Genomic DNA, 19,705 nt, shown 5'->3' on the forward strand with positions numbered 1-19,705 from the left:
ATGGGCTGCCGATTTTAGGCTTCTGCCCAGCTGTAGCCATTTTGTGAGCTTGTACAAAAATTTATTGCTCTGTCCATAAATTTATCTTTTCCTTTGTTGCCCTAAGGCAGTAATCAATTTTCACAATATACACTGTGTGCAGTATTGCATTGTTCATTAAAGGGTACAAATTATGCATGTGCAGTGACATTTCTCTTCTTGTTGGTGTTGTTTACTGGTCAAAAATAGTAGTTTTATTCATCACTGTACTGGTTTAGGCAGGCCTTGTATGCTTTCTTCTTGATGGGGGTGCTAGACCCGTTAAATGTGACCAATGCCCTGCATTCTTCTTTGCCATTATGCATTGCAGTTTTTGTTTAAACTGGTTTCAATATCTGGTGTGTGCTCTTTCTTCAATGTTATAATGCCTATTACTCTGCTTCCAGGTGCCTCAGTACTTGCTGGAACAGCACTGCAGTTTAAACCAGCCATGCCGTATTGTCTGTACTGAACCCCGACGTCTGGCTGCTGTGGCTGTAGCCGAGCGTATTGCTACAGAGCGGAATGAAAAATTGGGCCACACCGTGGGCTACCAGATCCGTCTAGAAAACAGGTTCTTATAAACCATGCAGCTTTTATCTGGATCAAGGGTTGGCTGTGGGCTCTGGAAATCAGCTCGATGGGGCATAGATATGAGAGATTCCATGCAAGACATTACTGGCAACTTCTTACGGTGCTTGTGTATGAATTAATGTAATAAATCCAGCAGCCGAAATGCAGTTGGTTGGGCAACTGGAGCTGAGCCTGAGATATTTGGCCAACTATTGAATTGGCAGATTTCACAGAGCATCTAGACATTAATGGTGAGAAAGCATCATGCAGAGAGAGAGCCATGGAATTAGACCATTTTAATGCAGTAAAAGAGTGTAGAAACCAAATTTCAGTTGCATGTTTTATTCTTATTTATGATGCATAAGACATTGTGGGGTTTCTGTGGGCTGCGGGGCTCTATTCTTGGAACCAAACGATGATTCGTTAGCTTAGAGTGCACTGGTGGCTGCAAAGAACAACACTAACAGTGAGGAGTAGCCAAAGAGTTCCAGCATTGGAAAACTCTCCAATGCCGCTGTCTTCCTTGGCAGCGCAGTCAGGCAAGCAGCAAGCGGGCAGGTGAGCACAGTTCAAGGGGGATGACCCGGTCAGTACTCTCTTTTGCACCTCAACTCCTGACTGCCACACCCACCACGCGCCACCGCGAGAGGGGAGGCTCCCTGCATATGTGGCAGATACGGTTGCTTGCCCGTCAACACTGCTGCAGTGTAGCTATGAGGGTAAGGGCAATGGCTTCCACTGGACAAGCCTGGCGGGGAGTTATGGCTGTCCACAACATTACTGTACATTATAGGGGTTATTCTTGCAAGAATGTGCCATGGGGTCTAGACGCTCAGTCGCTTTCTAGCCCCGACGTGCCAATCCTAATAAACAGAGCTGTGACCCCCCAAACCGCGGTGCGAGAAGTTGTCACTGCGGCAGGTTCGGGCCAGCTCTATTTGTCACACCTCTGGTGCCACGTTGGGCGCCAAGAATATGGGGGTTATTCTCACAAGAATGCACCTCAGGGGCTAGACGCTGCAGTCGCTTTCTAGCCCAGACATGCCAGCCCTAACAAACGGAGCTATGACCCCAAACCCATGGTGTGAGAAAGTCGCTATTGCGATGGGTTCGGGCCAGAGGGGATAAACACAAGTTGCGCACTCGAACAAGCTTTACTTTGTCTGAGTAATTATACACTGCAAATCAACAGCACTCAAATACAAACGCCGTAGCGAGCCAACGTCCCGCTCGCGTACGGGGGTGAAATAAAAACCCACCAAATTAGGAAGCACACGCAAGTTGAGATGAGTATTCTGCTCACCTGGTGTGCCTTCGCGCGCTCGGCCCGTTGCTGTAGGTGCGTACGAGGACCGGGTGATTCTCGGTGGCGGCGGAGGTCTCCCCGGCAGAAATGATGAACCGCGCACGTGCGCGCTCAACCGCCGAAGAACCCCGAGCGAGTTGTGACAGATGCGCTCCTCGACTCAAACCGGGGAGAGGAGGTGTCACAGCTAGGCTTGAAGGAAAGAGGGAAATCCGAGCGGTGTCGCTACAGGACACTAGGAGGTTGTGAGGGGTGGCCAGTGTGTCCTCTCCTCGCGGCCCTCCTTAACAGCACGCATAATTCACGTTATAATTACACGCTGCCGTTATAAGGGGGGCGGGGAGATTGTGAATCCCCACAACATAAATCAATAGATCATCTTGTCGTGCTCACCTAAAACTGCTAAATAATCTATTATAAAAATTTTCTTCTCACCCGTTTCTGTTTCAACAGCCGAGCAATGGCTATGATGTCAAAGTTTCGTATAGGTCACGCGAAGCATAAAGAAAATGCAGCAGTAGGCGAAAACAATGCGGTGGTACATGTATAGTAATACTTGCACACCATTGCAAGGAATGAAACACACAATCTAAAATTACGTGTTTTTACACCTTTCCAAAACAGTCTTGTCCATCCATCTGAAACCTCAGCCGGCAAGTTGTAAAATGTCCCAGGAGAGAGAAATCTCCCGCCTTTCGTGGGAGTGGAGTGAGAAAGAATTTTAAAAAGGGGGTGATGGTTGGGGTGAAGTGTAGCCAGCGCTATTGTCTCTCCACTTTCATGGGAGTTTCACGCCCACTTTGATCCCGGTAAGGATTAAAACCAGCGGAAAGACGCAGACAAAGAGAGAAGCGCACAACACAACGCACAACACAACACAAAGCTTCTAAACCGGCGTCTTTCCGCTAGTTTTAATCCTTTACCAATATGTACCAACTGGCTCAGCTCTCTCCTCTACTGAACCACTTGGATGCCTTTTTTTGCAAATAAGGCCTTCTCTGACCAATATCGAATTCTCTCTGACAATGAGTTTTCTATTTTCTTTGTATTGATCAGTGGATATCACAGCATTGAATTTGGCTTGCATTCTTGTGTTGAGCTAGTATGATGGGTGGAGAGTTGATACAGTGACATGGTATTAATTAGTGGGACAGGGTTGGTTTTGTGGAATTTTCGCTAATCTACATAATTTTGTTCGCTGTCCTGTCAAATATATCAAACTGCAGTTAGAGTTATTTGGATGTTTTTTGCTGTGTGATTACTTGCATAAACCTGAGCATTTTTTTTCTCTTCCATTCCCCCCCCCCCCCCCCTTTTTTTATTTTCGTTTTCTTTTTAAGGGTGTCGCCTAAGACTTTGTTGACTGTGTGCACCAATGGCATTCTCCTGCGTACTCTCATGGGCAATGACTCTGCAATGGCAACAATCACGCATGTTATTGTGGTGAGCGTTATGATTATCCCCTTTTTAATGCAATAGGATTAGAGCCTTATCATGAAGAAATTATGACATAGGTCAAAAAATTTTGCTGTTGGCTGGAAGGGAGTAATAATTGGTTCATAGGAAAGGAAAAACACAGTATCTGTCGCGCTTGTTCTGTGGACACTTGAACTGCACCATAAGGGAAGGGAAGAAAATGGGAGTGAAAGTGGAAAGAGAGAAAGGGGTAACATACTGGAGGGCTCCGGAGTAATTTTGACCGCCTGGGGATCTTAGCATGTGCTGACATTGCACAGCACACGGTCGCCACCTCGTTTCGCCTTCTCATAACAGAATTGGAAATGATAACTATGTTTTTTTATGTATCTTGTTGCCCTGCCGGAGTGGCGCAGTGGTTACAGCGCTCGACTGCTGTGCTCAAGGATGTGGGATCGAATCACGGCCTCGGTGGCTGCTTTTCAATGGAAGTGACAAGCTAGGCGCTCGTATGCTGTGTGATGTCAGTGCATGTTAAAGAACCCCAAATGGTCGAAATTTCCGGAGTCCTCTAGTACGGCATGTCTCATAGCCTGTGTCGCTTTGGGACCTTAAACTCTATGAACCAAACCAAATCGTATCTTCATTGCATCTATTGGCTTCGAGATCGAGCAGTCGCCACCTTGCGGCTCAGCGGCGAAACCTACTCAGTGTGGATGCGTTTTTGCGTCGCGTGCCAGCCCACAGTGATTTACGCGTGCGTGCGGCGTGTACAGGAGTGTTCTTGTTTGTTTCGCGGTTCCTGTGAGCTTTTGCTTACCTATATGCCTCTTGCAAAATAAATATTAACAGTCTATAACCCCACGCTTCATTAAAAAAAATATACTTGTCCGTATCGAGCATGTCATGCTTGGATAAGGACATCATCCATCGTTGTCTTTGGCGCAATGTCTCAAACGAAGTGGTACTGTCGTTACCGCCGTGTCAAAGCAAAACAGGTCGTTGTCGTCAATAAAAGTTAATGCTAACACTCAGAAATCGCATATTCCCGTTTCTGTTTGGAATACCACAGCTACTAAAAATATGCCACCGTAGACTGCTTCATTTAGCAGAATGCAGTTTGAACAGACCACTCTATGCCTGCTATACCGTCTGTATGCACGATAGTTGTGTGAGTACTTCGTGTTTTTTTTTTTGTTTTTTTTATTTTATTTTTTTTTTTTTTTAAACTTATGTCGCGGTGTCTCAATGGTAAGGGCGCTCGACTGCTGGTTTCGAGAACGGGGAATTCAATTACAACCGTTTCGAAAGGCGTTCCTCTGCTGTGGGATTTGACTGCACAATAAACAATCCCACGTGGTAAATGTGGTGTTAATAACGAAAAAAAAAACTAAAACGACACCAAAACCAGCCTCTGCAATCATCCGTCATAGCCGATGCTGCTTTCACGCGTTAAATCCGGGCCAATATGCATTTCTTTTTTTTTTTCTTTTGTTGTTAAAGGCTTCTGTGCATCCGTAAAGTTTTAGTGAGCACATTTTGCTTTAGAGAAATGCTCGAATGTTTGGGAAACATATTCCCTGCACCTAATTGTTACCCTAAATATTACATAATACACCTATATCAATGTACTTTACTGGTAGCCTATTATAATCATTATAATCCCTTTTCGTCCAAGTGCTGTCTTCCGACAAAACTCGTCATTTCTGACAAGGGGAGTAAAACAGCTTAATGCGGGCTTAAATATCAGAGTTTAGTTCGGGAATAAATACATTTTTATAGTCACATAATAAGATGACCTCCATTTCTTTCGGAATAGTTTTATATCCGGCATATGTTTTGGAAGCAACCCTAATATTTTACTTCGCATAAGATTTAGTCACTGCTAAATAATTAGTGATAAATTTTCTGCCTGTAAAATTGCTTCCCAGAACATGACAGTGCCCATGCGCAGTTTATAACGATGTCTTCGCAGCGAGTAATTTGTAGCCTGCACTTTAACGTTACTGAAAATTAATCGCTGATTATTGTAAATTCTGTCAAGTATGTAAAAGTTCTCTCACACGGTGAAATTTATTCGCATTGCAAAACAAAATAATTACACTACTAATTTACCGTTATATATTAACATCACACACATCAGAAATCCCTTATACTTTCCTCGGTTTCAGGAAATCATTTACAGTTAGTGGCGCATGCATTAATACACTATCACATTCTATGACAGTGGCCGCAAAAAGCATCTCGGCAAATTCAATCCACTCAGCGCTGTACACGTGAACAATCAGCTTTCCTGTGCAGCGAAGTTTCCTGTATAGTGTTGGCGTGATCTCATTTTTGGGGAATACTTGTGCGTGGTTGTCTGGGGGGCCAGAGTTGATGTGCACTCAGTCTAAAGCAACTCGCTATGCAGTGCGCTGCCAATTCTACATTTAACCTGCTTAATCCTCGAGTCAAGTACGATATAATGAACCAGGCTGCCTCGATTCAATCTAAATTACTGCAGGTCAGTGCACGAACCTTATATCTGTGTGGGCTTGACACTAAATTCGCCGGTCTCACTCGCATGAGACACGCAAACTGTTTAAAAGTCGATAAGAAAAACAAAGCTGTCATTAGGCAGGCCCAAGCATTAGGCACGTGAGCGCGGTACAGCGCAAGAAACGTGCAAAGTAAATCTAGAAGACTGGTGGTGGCGTGCTTTGTTTTCCTAAAATCTGCTCTTCCTCTGCTGCATTGGCGAAATCCTTGGATTTTTTTTCTGCAATATTGCAGAAATACTGCAGAAGACACGTTTTCATCGCCAACAAGCCCGCCGTAAACTCGGAAGCAGGCCTACGCAGCGTGCATTTCTGCGAGCGCCGCCGGCTGCCGATCCACACTGCCGGAGTGACGGTGGCGCCACCTCTAGGTCGATCTCGCGGCGAATATTGCCAATCCCTAGATACTTTCAGGATAGCTTCTAACCCGAGCCGATGTACAGCTGTTTGCAAACAGGCATATAGGGGTCCACAAATGCAGCTGTAAGGAAATGACCCAAAACTTGGTTTGAAGTCATTGAGTTTCGAGTTAACGTCTGAGTGACACAAGCGGAAAAAATCTCGTTTTATTTTCTGTGCATTGTTTTTATACTCTGTGATGATGTCACGCTGATAAGCAGCATGCTGTTGCATGAGGTGGCATCACGGGTATGCTGCCTGCTGGCAACTGACAACGCACACTTGCACCGATGCAGCAGGAACAGCTTCTAATGCTTTTGCATTGCCAACACATATTGCACTTAGGTCTCCCAGTGAGTTCTTTCTAATGATAGTTATAGTTCACCTCTTCCTTTTTCTGTTTTTCTAGACTTATGCAAACATACTAGCTGTTGTTCAGAGTTTTGTTGCATGTACACCTTTGTTGTAGTATTGGTTAATGTCCATAAGAGAGTAATTACTCATTGACATCTACCCAAGCAGCCATATATATGGCTTGGGGGATTCCTCTAAATATTCTACCAACTATTAGCACTAATGTGATTCCATCTTTTCCTCTTCCCCTTCTTACTTTGTTTCCCTCTCTTCAGTGTGCATCATTTTTCTCTAGTAATACTTTTTTTTTTTTTTTTTTTTTTTTGCAGATAGACCTTTATGTAGTTGTGAGGTTCTTTTCTTCAGATATATTTGCCACCTTTTTCTGTGGCTTATTCAGAAACAGCAATCGAAATACATGACCAGACCGATCGATTTAACGACAAATAATTAGATCTACACGCATGGACGGGACGAGAGTATGACGAACAAGTAAGACGAAGACTAAACACAAAATTGTCTAGAGTCACCAGTTCGCTGGGTAGGTAGGAAAGTCGGTGCAGACGCTCCGGTTGGTCACAGCTTTGTAGGGTCGCTGACGTAGGCCACCGGACGAGGCCCAGTGGAAGCACGAGGCTTGGGTTGCCATACCACGGTCGATGAGTCAGGTCTCCCCGACGTGCCTAGGTCCAGCACGGCACTAACGCCCGTGCCGGTGATTGACTGCTGTTACAGCAGCGGCAATGAGCTGCAGCGGTAGTATTCCTTGGTTCGATCACCTGAGACAGCAGGAGGACCAGGACAGGATGCAGCAAGGAGGCCCCAGGTCTGGATCCCCGGGTCAGGCCTGGCAGAGCATGCACCGCTCCAAACTCCGTGGACAACCGATCGGCTCCGCTGCTCGCCTGTTCTCCTCTCCTCGTGCTTCGCGCTCCTCGAGCCCCCCTCAGCGTTCTCCTCTTCTTTCTTCTTTTCCCAAACGTGCTTTTCCTTCTTCGTTTTTTTTTTTTTCAGTTTCTCTCCACTCACACCAATGTTCTTCACAGTAGTCTATCGTCTAGTATGCCACCTGTTGTGATCTTTTCTTCATTTATACCTGTTGTCATAACCCACTCTGGTTCACGCACTGAGTCATGGTAGCTCACTTTCCTTTTTTTGTTTCCTTTCCAGGATGAGGTCCACGAACGTGACCGGTTTAGCGATGTTCTCCTGACTGTGCTGCGTGACCTGCTGCCAAAATTTCGGAACCTCAAACTTATTATAATGTCTGCAACCTTGGATGCAGAGCTGTTTGTTAAATACTTTGGAGGCTGTCCTGTTGTGGAAGGTATGCTTGTGTGTTGTTGTTTTTTTCTCTCTCTTGTTTTTCCCCCAAATCTTTAAATAAAATAAACAAAAATACTAGCAATAAGTAAAATTAAAGTCCAGATGTCAGTGAAAGCTCCTGTTCAGTTCGAGCTTCCCAGTTCAGGAAATTTTTCTTTGCATGCAAAATTGATGGCAAGCAGCCAGCAGAATACAGTAGACCCGCAAAATTTAAACTGATCATTTACACTTGCAGGTAATTTAAACACATTTCAATATTTTAGTTTACTGATTATATTTTGTATGCATTCTTAAGCTGTTTAATTTATAACTTTCCCAGTGCATGAAAGTGCAAGGGCTAGCATCGGACATGTCTTGTTTGCGGCACCACAAGCGCTGATAATTTGTGGCGTGGGGTCTGGTATTCTGTGGGGTCTTGCATGCAAAAAATGTGCACTCATCACAAACTGCTCATTGTTTGTGATGAAGCCTCCCTACAAGGATACTGCAGCTTGTGAGGAGGCTCTGCCACTATTGCGAGGGATGCCTTGGAAGACCTTACTGTTTAAGAATAGCTCGCTTTTGATATTCCCAGCACTGGGCGTGCAGTATAGCATGAGGGAACGAAGAAAAATTGTCATTGCCGTCCAGTGCTCGTTACGAGGAGGAGACGATTGCCTATCCTTTTATTATCTAAATTTGCTACAGCGTGAAAAGGTACTTGAAAGTTTTATAATATCCATTTGATTGCTCGTCCTTTCGGTAATTCGAACATTTTTTTCCAGCCCTGCGAAGTTTCAGTTAAAGCGGGTACTCTATTAGAAAACGAGTCCTTTGTAACATGTAAGGGTCATGAGTGTGGACAAGATTTGGGTGCCCGCGGAGGGTGTCACATTGTTATTATCAAAAAATGAATTGATTAATGAGTAAAAGAATGGTTATAGGAGGTAGAGGTTGAAAAAACGTTTGCAAAATTTTGTTGATATGGAGTAATTAGTAATTATAATTAGATCTAAAAAATGTCAGTTTTACAATTGAATAGCCGAGAACATTAATGTAGTGTGCAGATGTGAAAACAGCCATGGACATCGAAATTTGCAAAAAACATGCGCAAAGCTTTAATGTCATGCCTCGTCTTTGCGTTACAACATGAAAACGGTTACTCAAGAGTAAAAGAGGAAAAAGTATTTAAAGAGAAAATAGAGTAAAAATAGTAAAGAAAGAGAAGAAAAGCCAGAAGAGAAAAAAAGAAAAGAAGCAAATGAGGGAAAAAGCGATAGAGTCACAGGAAAGGCTTTTGCCTTACTGCACTTAAGAGAGATCTTAATGCCTCAAATGAATTTTTCAGCTGCATAACAATTTGGAGACTGCTGGTTGGGCAACCTTCTTTATATTGTGCTAATACTTTCAGCCAAGTTTTCATGAAGACATTGGTTAAAAATGCAATCCGTCGACACAGGTGTCCAGATTTAGTCGTGGATTCTATACGGGTGCACTCTGAAAAGTCACTGAAATATTTGGCTTCTTCAGGTTTAAAATAATAAGAGCCTACAATATATGGATCATAAGTAAACATTAAGGCATTTTGCACCTGGTGTAGGTATACAGCTGGCCTTCATCGCAACGTCCTTGCCCTGCTTTGTACAGTCTGTGTCGGTTTGAAGGAGATCACTTGAGGACAGACCTGCTTGGAGAAAGTTCTCTACTACAGTAAAAGCTCTTTAATTTGAAGCTCGATAATTTCAATTTCCAGATAATTCGAACTACACTGCAGTAAACTCTTGTTAACTCAAGGTTGTAAAATCTGGGAAAAATTTCGAGATAAGCGGAGTTTTGAGTTAAGCAAAATGCCGAAAATTTCTGGCGACAACCCCTGGCAATCCGTCGCGCACCGCCGCCGCCAGCGCCTGTTGCCAATGGTGCACACCGCACGGAGCAACGGGACTCTGCGACAGAGGCACGTTTTCAGCGTTACTTTGTTATTGCCCAGTCGTCGTTCAGTCATGGAGAGTACAGTTACGCTATATCCCATTTCTAACACTACACAGCTTGAAATACAATGACACTGATGAAATGTTTTACGCATCGCGTTAAAAAAAAAAAAAAAAAAAAAAAAAAAAAAAAAAAAAAAAAGAGGTGGTAGCGCAGTGGTGTGCTGCTACAGATGCATACTTGCGTTGCAAGCAGTGGCTTTCTCCTGCTCCTTTCAAAAATTAACAATATCTAGCCACACTAACCTTTTTATTTTCCTTTCAACCCTACCAAGCTTTTACTGAATCGTCTAGATGTGCCCATATATGCACGGATCAGATGAAGTGAGTGTCTGCAGGTTCTTCGCTCAAACCAGACTAGGAAAACAGACTTCGCTCGAAAAAAAAAAAAAAAGCCAGGACGGAAATTGAGTAGCCCAAAGCCATCTGCGATTGGCTGCCTCGCGAGCTGCTTCCGGGTGAGACGCAAAATTTTCTAAGAACCCAGAACCTGAACGCGACAGCAACGAGCGAAAATGCTTTGGCAGCCCTCGGCCCGTTGCACCCGTCGACACTCCACTACACAAGAAAAACTGAATTTTATTATTTTGGAAGTAATGCTTGCCTGCTTCGCGGTGGCATTCACCCCGACAAAAGCGTCCTCAAGCTGCTGAACGCATCGCATAAGCCGTTGGTCGCTGCTGCTGCATTCAACTTTGTTGCAGACACTGCATACACAACAAAAATCAATCAACGCTTCGTACACATAGCGCGACGAAACAGAACCACACAATCACTAAATCGCTCTTGCCGCTATGCATGTGCGAAAGGCAACTGACCGAACCACGCTGAACTGGCTGAACTGACTGCCTGATAAGACCCACCAGCCCCCACGCGCGGGTGCGGCGCTCGCGTGACTGCTCCTGCAGCGAAAAACGGCTGCGTCCGCGGAAATGTTGTATTCGCTCTTCGAACGTGACTGTGTTTGGCACTTAGTATAGGAACAAAACCCTCGCTCGGACCCACTATCACCTTTCGGTAATGACCCTTGCCTTCGGTTCTTCCGGTCAAAATTTGGAATATCCGCATTACGCCCGAAAAATGCTTTGAGATAAACAGGAGCTAATACATAGCACCTATGTGAGGTGAAGGTGCGGCGTGGAAAATTTTCGACTTAACCGATTTTTCGAGATATGCGAGTTCGTGTTAACGAGTGTTTACTGTACTTGGTCTGGCCAAGCTCCATGGAGATCTTTGTGCAGAAAAGCTCGTTAATTCGAACGAGAATCGGTTCTGCTTCGGAACGCTGATCGGAGCTGCGATGCCGGTGACTAGACCATAGATGCGAATGAAGTGTGGTCTGATTTTGTGGAAAATCACTTTGTGGATGCATCCGACACGTTCAAAAGCTACGTCGGCGAGGATGAATACGTGTCCGACATCATTGAGAAGGCAACCACTGACGAGGCAATCGTTGCGGCAGTGCGTTGTGCTGCAGGGAGCGCACCGAGTGAGTCAGACGATGAGTCAGATGATGAGGATGAGGACACGCCAGAAGTCTCATGCAAGGACGCAATAGAATGCTTAGGTAAAGTCAAAGCCTACTGCACGAGGAACGACTTCAGCGATGAGGTTTTGAAGTGCCTCAGCTCGGTGGAAAACGAGCTAATCCGTAACGCCGCGAAGAGGCAGCAGCAGGCAAAAATTACAGCTTTTTTTCTCAGCTGCATATAATGTGCCCCAGAAAGCAATGCTTTAGCATACCCTGTGCAGCGCGACGGCAGAGGTTTGCGCAACCGCCTTCGCGGAACTAGGCGTATGCTGATAGCAAGCGCATACACAATTTCGTGGCGGCGGTCGCTTTGATTTTCGCGATCGTACTGCATGTGGAATGCTAAAACTTATTATATAAGCGGCCAGAACACTTGAGTGTATTACACTTTGTTCAGTGATTAAAAGAATGTTTTTGAAAGGGAAGTTATCCATCTGGCGTGTATTGTGACCTGAAAAAAAATAATGTTTTGGTAGTGCAGTACCGCTTACAGTGCAGTTTTTCGCGGACCCCGCTACCTGCATTATAAGCGGTCTACACTGTATCTTAATTTTAGCCAAGCTTGAGAACGATGTTACACTGATTTGTTCCTCATTGCAGTTCAGCTCTTTTATAAATTTGTCATGAAGGGAGGTATTACATCCACCATAATATGTGGCTGCTGATAGTTAGAAATGAAAACTAAGATTGCTTGACCAAATTTATTAAATGTGTTGGATTGTAAGTTATAGTAGTGCAGTGACACTTAGCTGAAAATATAAGAACACGTTTTATTGGTGTAAACCTCTGTCACTGTGCAAAGTTGCCTACATCTGCGTCTGATATTATGCTTTAATGATCTGATTATTTCATAGTTTCATGTTATTTACATAATCTTTCAAAAGTGGAAATGCTTGCTTTAGCTTGAAGCTGCCATTTTGAATATCTTTTTATTAACAGAAGCCTGCTATAGTACACTCAAATATAGTCAAGTCAAACTGAGGTCCCAATTTGTCTTCCGTAAATGAATGTACTCTTTTGCCCTGCTGGGGTGGTGCAGTGGTTACGGCACTCAACTACTGTGCCGAAGTATGCAGGATCGAATCCCGGCCTCGGCAGTTATTTATTGAGGGAGGCGAAAAGCAAGATGTCCGTGTGTAATGCCATGTCAGTGCACGTTAAAGAATCCCAGGTGGTCGAAATTTCCAGAGTCCTCCGCTACGGCGTCTCTCGTAGCCGGAGTTGCTTTGGGACAACAAACCAAACCATTTTTTCTCCTTTATAGTAAAGACATTTTTGATTAAAAAATCGGTTATAGTAAAGTGTGTCTGGCTGCTGCGACGCACTTCCCACGAAATGTCATTGTCACACACACGCTTTCTAGAATCCAGAGGCAAATTTTTCTGTCTGAAAAAAAAAAAAATGAATAAATGCGGGTTTTTGGCTTTACCACCTGGCTCACCAGCTTTGTAGAGAAACCAAATTTACATAGGCCTTAGAACCATGAGGAAAATCATGCGGAGCTTAAGAAAAAAAAAAAAAAAGTAAAACTGGCTACAAATGTGGGAAGAAGGTGGCCCCATCTGTTCAGAAAGTAAGAGAGAGAGTAAAAATGCAGCAAGAAGTAGGGAAGTTCGCAACACTGTGAAGTGCAAAGCACGATGCAGCGATGGCAATAAGTGGAGGTGTGGTGTATGCGGTTTTTTGCATTTCTATGTTGCGTGCATATCTCATCTATTGCCTCTTAAAAGACAGAAACTGTGCAAGGCAATACCATGCTAATGCTAGGGTTTGGTTTTTACGTGAAATCAATTTTGCTTGTATTCATAGCACAGTGCATTCATGAGGTGATTCCATGAGATAGAAAAAAAAAAATCATAAATGAATATATATATATTTAAAATTCACCAAAAAAAATAAAAGAGGGGTGGAAGATATTTTAGCGTTTTTATCATAAACCAACAAAACAAGTTTGATAAGTATCCATTTAATTACCAGAAAGCATCTTCAAGCCTATGTCATCACCAACAACTGATATAGTAAAGATTTTTGCCGGTCTGAGTGACTTCACTTAATGGAGTTCTACTGTATCTTTTCACCTTTTGTGTATGTAAAGCACAATGTAATTTAAGGTGCCACTTTTTATTGTTCTTCTAGTGCCATCGAAGTCATATGAGGTGAAGGCTTTTTTTCTCGAAGACATCCTACGGCTGTATGTACCTTTTCTTTGTATATGCATTATTCAAGTTGTTGGCAGAAGCATGCAGAATCAACCTCATATCCGCTTTTGATCAGGGCGAAGTGCAGTACCACTTGTGCTTTTATTACTAAAATCATCAAATCTGGCACCTTCCCCTACACTTTGTTTTTAACAAATGTGGTGTACCAGCATAAGGTAGTACTTGCCATATGTTTGTGCCCTTTAGTCTTAGTCAGCAGTAGTTTCAAGACTTCATTTCTGTGGAGACATGATCCCGACTCCAAGGTACCTAAGGCTAAAGTATCAATAGGTTCATCTTCTAAGGTCCAGTGAGCATCCATGCGTATGCCTGCCCATTGGCATTAGAGCAAACTGAAGCAGCTCTTTCCTGGCTTTTTGTAGATGCAGCAAACTTCACTTGAGGAATTTTGTTTAGAAAGCAATATGTCTTCGCACCTGCAGCATGACACCCTGGACAGAGAAAGAAAAAAAAAAGACATAGCCTAATTATGCAGTCTTCCTAGCATCTCTCATGCTGTTTAGACACGGGCATGTTTTTGCACTGGGGCATGCTTCGTAATTATTCTCCTTCTTGTCAGTCTTGCTGTGTGTTTAGTTCTAGGGTGAATATGCAGCCTCTAAGTGATGGTAGCATGCTGATGTGGGAAACAAATATAGCACAGGATATACGAGCCAGACCATGCAGAAGCTGAAGAAAAGCCAGCCTCGGACTGAGCAGCAGAAGGCACAGCTCGCCAAGTGGTGTGACAGCCAGGGCAGGGCCACAAGTGGACCCACCTCTCCACCTGGCAGTCAGTTGCCCAAAGGGGACCAGGTATGGATAGTAGTCCTTTGCTGTTTGCATGCGTATGGACTAGGGATGTCCTAATATTCGATTCATATTTGGCTAAAAAAAGAACTGATATTCGGATGTTCCTGGATGCTGGAAAATTACCGAACATGAAGAAAATTTTCATTTATGAAGACTGCCAATTTCCTAAAGCCTTTAGATACAGTAAAATCTCGTTAATTCTAAGTGTGCATCTGCCAGTCGTACCGCTTCACAGACTGCTTGGCATTTGTTTTTATTTTAGGATGGCATCATGTCATTCTAACGCTTGTGCACATATTCCTCACGTACATCCACGTGCTACTTCAGTACACCGAAACTGCGCTCATCAAGTGCAGTTTCACTGCATTGCATGCTTCACTGCAGTGCTTCACCGCGTGAACCTTGCGGTGAAACATCCTCCAAATGCGACGAGGCCGTCTTGTGAAGAGGGGACCACTACTATTGTGGCGCATTGTGAAAAGGGTAGTGTAGGTCTTTACGAATTTGGAGTAATTCTGCAGGTCCAGCCTGTATAAAATAATACTAAGTTTTGAGTGGGGCATAACTTTGCAATTTGCACTTAATTTTGTTTGCAGCTTTTTCCCGACAGCATGCACAAAGTGAAGCACTGTTCTCACTCGGGTTGCAGACAGCCATCATGCAGGTGTTCGTCAGAGAAAAAGAAAACTGTAACGCTAACAAGTTTCGGCAGTTTATTTTTTTTCCCCATTCGATAATTTGAGCGTTCGTTTAATTATAACATTTCTTCTGTGTCCTTGAAGACCAAATTAACGAGTTTAAGCGATATGACAGCTCTACTCAGCTTCATACAGGTCCGTCCTGCATAAAATGAATACTGGGTTTTGAATGGGGCATAACTTTTTTGCAATTTGCGCTTAATTTTGTTTGCAGCTTTTTTCTTTTTTCACCGATCAGATACAGTCGAACCTCGGTATAATGAGCCACAATGTAACAAAATTCGCGATGTAATGCATTTTCTTTATTTCCCAATCTCTGTCCTGCTGAAAACCATGTATTTTTCTCACGATTTAATGCAGTAATTTTATGCTGCACTTTCGATTTAACAAAGTCCTCATGCATCGCATGCATGTACCAGCAGCACCTTGACAAACGGAATGAAAACTGAAACTTTACCAAAACAGGCCGCATTTTGTATTTGCCCTTTTACATGCCAATTTTGCCGGCAGTCTGGAATCTGCGAGTGAAACATAAATTGATAGGACTCTTAAGCTCTTCCTTTAAGAGCAGTACGCAATAGCGTTAGCGGACTCCCCTCGGATTGGGTTCTCATGCGTCACATCACATGCATCTTCAGCCCTCATGTGTCTAAGCCTACTTTTGGCACATGGCATTTGCCTCCCTCGCTCAGTTCTCAGCGTCTTCAACCCGCTTTTGCCACTTGGCATCTGCCTCCCTCACTCGGTACTGAGCATCTTGAGCCTGCTTCTGGTGCACGGCGTCCACCTCCCTAGCTAGGTAGCCAGCATCTTCAGCCTGCTTGCACTGCTTTGCCTCCACCTGGGTCTCGGGCAAGCTTCTGTCACATTCCTCTGCCTCTCGGGCCCACATGTTGCCATCTTCAAGCCGCTTAACCCTCATCGCCTCTGCTCGCCTAGCCTTTGTACCCGCCTTCTCGGCTTCAGACTTGCTTGGCCGACCCCGCCAACGAGGACCAGATGTACATGCACCGTCCACACTCATAAAAGCCTCCCAAGCAGGAGCAGGCATATATACACCATACACACTTGTAGAAGACAAAGGTGACTCATACGAACGTCCTGCACTGTTAGTCGGCAGCATATCCATCACACATGTAGTTAAAGAAATGCATTTGGTCCATTAAAACTTGCACAGCCAGCATACAGCATGAGCACTCGTTCGGTCGGCCAGGGATAGTGTAAGCTGGTGGCAATAGTATGAAGCGTGGCCCTCAAGACCGTGTGGAACTTTGATGTATCAGTAGCATGTTCGTCTCGCAATTAGAAGGCCAGGAGATCAAATCCTGGTATGTTCGGAGTACTTTTATTTGCTTTTATTTCTTTCCTTCATTGTGGATTTTCATGTTACAATAGACAACGAAGACAACAACGTCGACACTGGCTTTTCTGTGACACGGGGCCCTTACTCTGTCACATAAAATGACAATGATAGGGGCATACAAAATGCATCACACCATTCATCAAAGAAGGCAAGTGGTCAGCCGCAATCATGACAACAGCTTTTAGCATCATTTGCTTCAAAAGGCAGTTGCTGCTATCACATGTTCCAGCGATTTTGTGGCAGTGGTGGCCCACCCCAGTCGCTGCGTGATAAAGTGAACATACTGGAAACCGGCTTGCACAACCGTAAAATTAAAACTGCGGAAACGACATACCAGAGACAGTTCCGCGGTTATAATTTTACGATGTCTCATGAACTGGCCTATAGCCAAGCTTCTTTACATTGCGCAACCGGACGAGTCGAGCAAGCCACCGCCGGCATTCATGTTAAGCCCGCTTGCACCCTGCCAACCTGCCAAGCTTGCCTCACCCCCTGCACTAAACCTAACGTCGAGATGCACCGGGATCTCGCTGCGCAGCATCTTTGTGTGGCAAGAAATTCACTGTGGGCTGAAATAGTTCGAAACGGAGGAATGCGCTAACTACTATATTTTTTTTTTCTTTTTCGATTTCTCAGCGGTAAAGGTGAGAGGTGGGTTCATTTGCAAGTAAATACAGTACACGTACGTGAGACCTGAGCAGAAGATTGCCCCATTCAAGGTAGTCCCGCAGGTGTGGGCGATGTAAACATACAATGGCATCCCCGTTAGAAGTCCCTAGACCAGCTGATCTAGAAATTCTAGCCCCCATTCGCAAATGTTGCAGGAGGATGATGATACTAACGGCAACATCTGGCGGTGGCTTTGAGTACTGCACTTTTTTTTTTTTTTTTTTCGAAGAGTTTGCCGCAAGGCATAAGTTGAGAAAGGGGGAATGGGATGCAGGAGATAAAAAGTTAAAAGAAGGAGTGCAGAAGGAGTACTGCACTTTGTCTTTGCTTTGCGCACACAGAGAAAAAGGATGCATTTAATACCCCAGTCACACTGCATTTTTCCAAGGTCTTTACTGCATTAAAGGAGCAAAACTAAAAAGGAGAAGCGGCGCAGCTACACGGCAAGTGCAAAGGAGATAAATAACAATGATAATGATAATTCAAGCACTCTCTGAGCTCGCCATCTGTCGAGCAGCAATCGCAACGGCTATCAAGCGGCTGCGCTTGAAATGGCACTAGTAACAGCTACCAAAATTGAAGTAGACAATATCTTTCAGCTTAAGTAAAACATGAACAAGACTGCCTTTGTTTATGTTAGTAAGAGTAACCAACTCATTAATAAATAAATATGCTCTAGGTGTGAAGCGGATGTTTAGTAACACAAGTTTTTATTTTTTCCTGACCACGTATGTCGATGCGGCTGCGGAAAACGTTCGAAGTCTTCTATCAACACTCAAGATTTTTAAAGTTGATTGAAATGCAAAGTTAAGGCCTAAGTAGAATCAATTAGCTTAAATATAATATTAAAATTTATATTTGAGTCAACTTTTTTGTTTCTACTTTTTTTTTTCTTTTTTTTTTTTCCCTCGCTTATTTTTTGCCCAATCGGCGCTCAGGTTTGGGCTGCTCTTTTACACAGCTGATGGCCGTCTTTATCGCGAAGGACTCACGACTTTGCCATGTAGTAATTGCGCATCAACCACCTTTGGAGCAAAGAACCTTAATTCTCAAGGCCTTACAAGAGTCCGTGTGACAGGGGTATAAGTCTATTTGCTATCACTCATTATGCTCCTGATATGCCAAAGAACATCTGGTGCCCTTGTTGACTCTATTCTTGTGAAGGTTTTCTGCTTATTTCCTGAATTCGAGATTTACAAGTTCCTATCTATTAGCAGTGTTCCACAAACCTGTTACTTTATTTGGACAGCTAAAGCATGGAAACCTCGGCATAACGAAATTTGTGATTTAACGAAATTTTCGGCTGAAAGTATGACTTTTTTATATCGAGGTTCAACTGTAGTTGACATACAAAGGCATTTTTTCTCCTCATTCATATTCAATTCGTATATACGGAAATTTTTGTATTCGCACACCTCCAGTGTAGACCTAATTACCCACTCACTTGCTGGCTGCCTCCTTCTCTTCCGTCTCTCTCTGCTTCCTTTCTTCCAGACTAATCAGTTCAGTTCAGGCGTTCAGTCGTGTCCGACTCTTCGTGACCCTATGGACCATGTCACGCCACGCTTTCCTGTCTCTCACTATCTTCTTAACATCACATAACTTCATCTTCCAGACTAATGTCATCACTTTTATGCAGCTGCAGGGCTAAAAAACGTTATTGAGAGGTTCCTTCCTCTGCTTTGCTCAAACTTTGCAGGATCCATTCAAAGAGGAGACTGATGATGGTGATTCACCCAATATCAATGCTCACCAGGCTGCAGAGATGGACCGTGCCTTGCAGAATGCCTGGATGACTGGCACGGATGAAGCCTTCTCTCAGCTGATGTACTACTTCCTCTCGGACAACGTTCCAGGCAAGTCATTTGATGACACCGCCCCTTTAAAGGGACACTGATGACGATTTTTATGTTAGCAGAACCCGATGTTACGATATTTCGTGACATTGCTGTCACTTGTGCGGCAGCAAAATATGCATTTATTGATGAGATATTGTAATAAGAAGTTGAGCAATTTTTTTTTTTTTTTTTTCGCGGGTTGAATTCAAGCAGTTAAACCCAACTACGTAGTTAGATAAAATGACGTCGTCCAGGACGTAATACAGACTTCGTGATTGCTGGCCTGCGGCAAGCGGTGGAGTCTAGCAGCAGCCGGAAAGAAAGCATGAAAGCTACCACCGGCCTTTGCGTCGTGCCGTCGTCAACACTGTGAGTGACACACGCGGAGGCACAAAGAACGCACAGTGGCCTAGCGTACGGTAGACTGTGGTAAAGTCAAAGAAAATATGTCGTAGGTGCGCGGTGAAACATGATCTTCCAAGGAGCACTTAGTTGTTTGAGCTGCACGTCAAAACCGAAACTGTACGAGCACGCCTGTGCCAAACATCACCGGCAATAATACCAAGGCTGCTTGTGGCGCCGCCAAATATGTTTCTCCTTGCCTTGTCCCATTTAGGTTGCCTTTTCGCCGTCGTCTCCACGTGATAAAAGCATGTTATTATGTTGGAGACTACTACTGGATTCAAACATGAG

General features: G+C 44.0%; 1 protein-coding gene across 2 annotated transcripts in view; it reads left to right on the forward strand.

The window, feature by feature from the left end:
* LOC146198332 (3'-5' RNA helicase YTHDC2-like) overlaps positions 1-19,705 on the forward strand; it is a 67,972-nt gene that overhangs the window by 3,978 nt on the left and 44,289 nt on the right. For both annotated transcript variants that reach the window (XM_084593773.1, XM_084593774.1), the window contains exons 5-10: positions 426-592; positions 3,238-3,340; positions 7,777-7,933; positions 13,570-13,624; positions 14,291-14,447; positions 18,874-19,030. In XM_084593773.1, the coding sequence (XP_084449899.1) occupies positions 426-592; positions 3,238-3,340; positions 7,777-7,933; positions 13,570-13,624; positions 14,291-14,447; positions 18,874-19,030 (796 nt within the window). The remainder of the gene's footprint in view (positions 1-425; positions 593-3,237; positions 3,341-7,776; positions 7,934-13,569; positions 13,625-14,290; positions 14,448-18,873; positions 19,031-19,705) is intronic.

Source organism: Amblyomma maculatum, chromosome 2 (assembly GCF_055883805.1).
Source record: "Amblyomma maculatum isolate TAMU_Amacu chromosome 2, ASM5588380v1, whole genome shotgun sequence".
Classification (NCBI taxonomy): Eukaryota; Metazoa; Arthropoda; class Arachnida; order Ixodida; family Ixodidae; genus Amblyomma; species Amblyomma maculatum.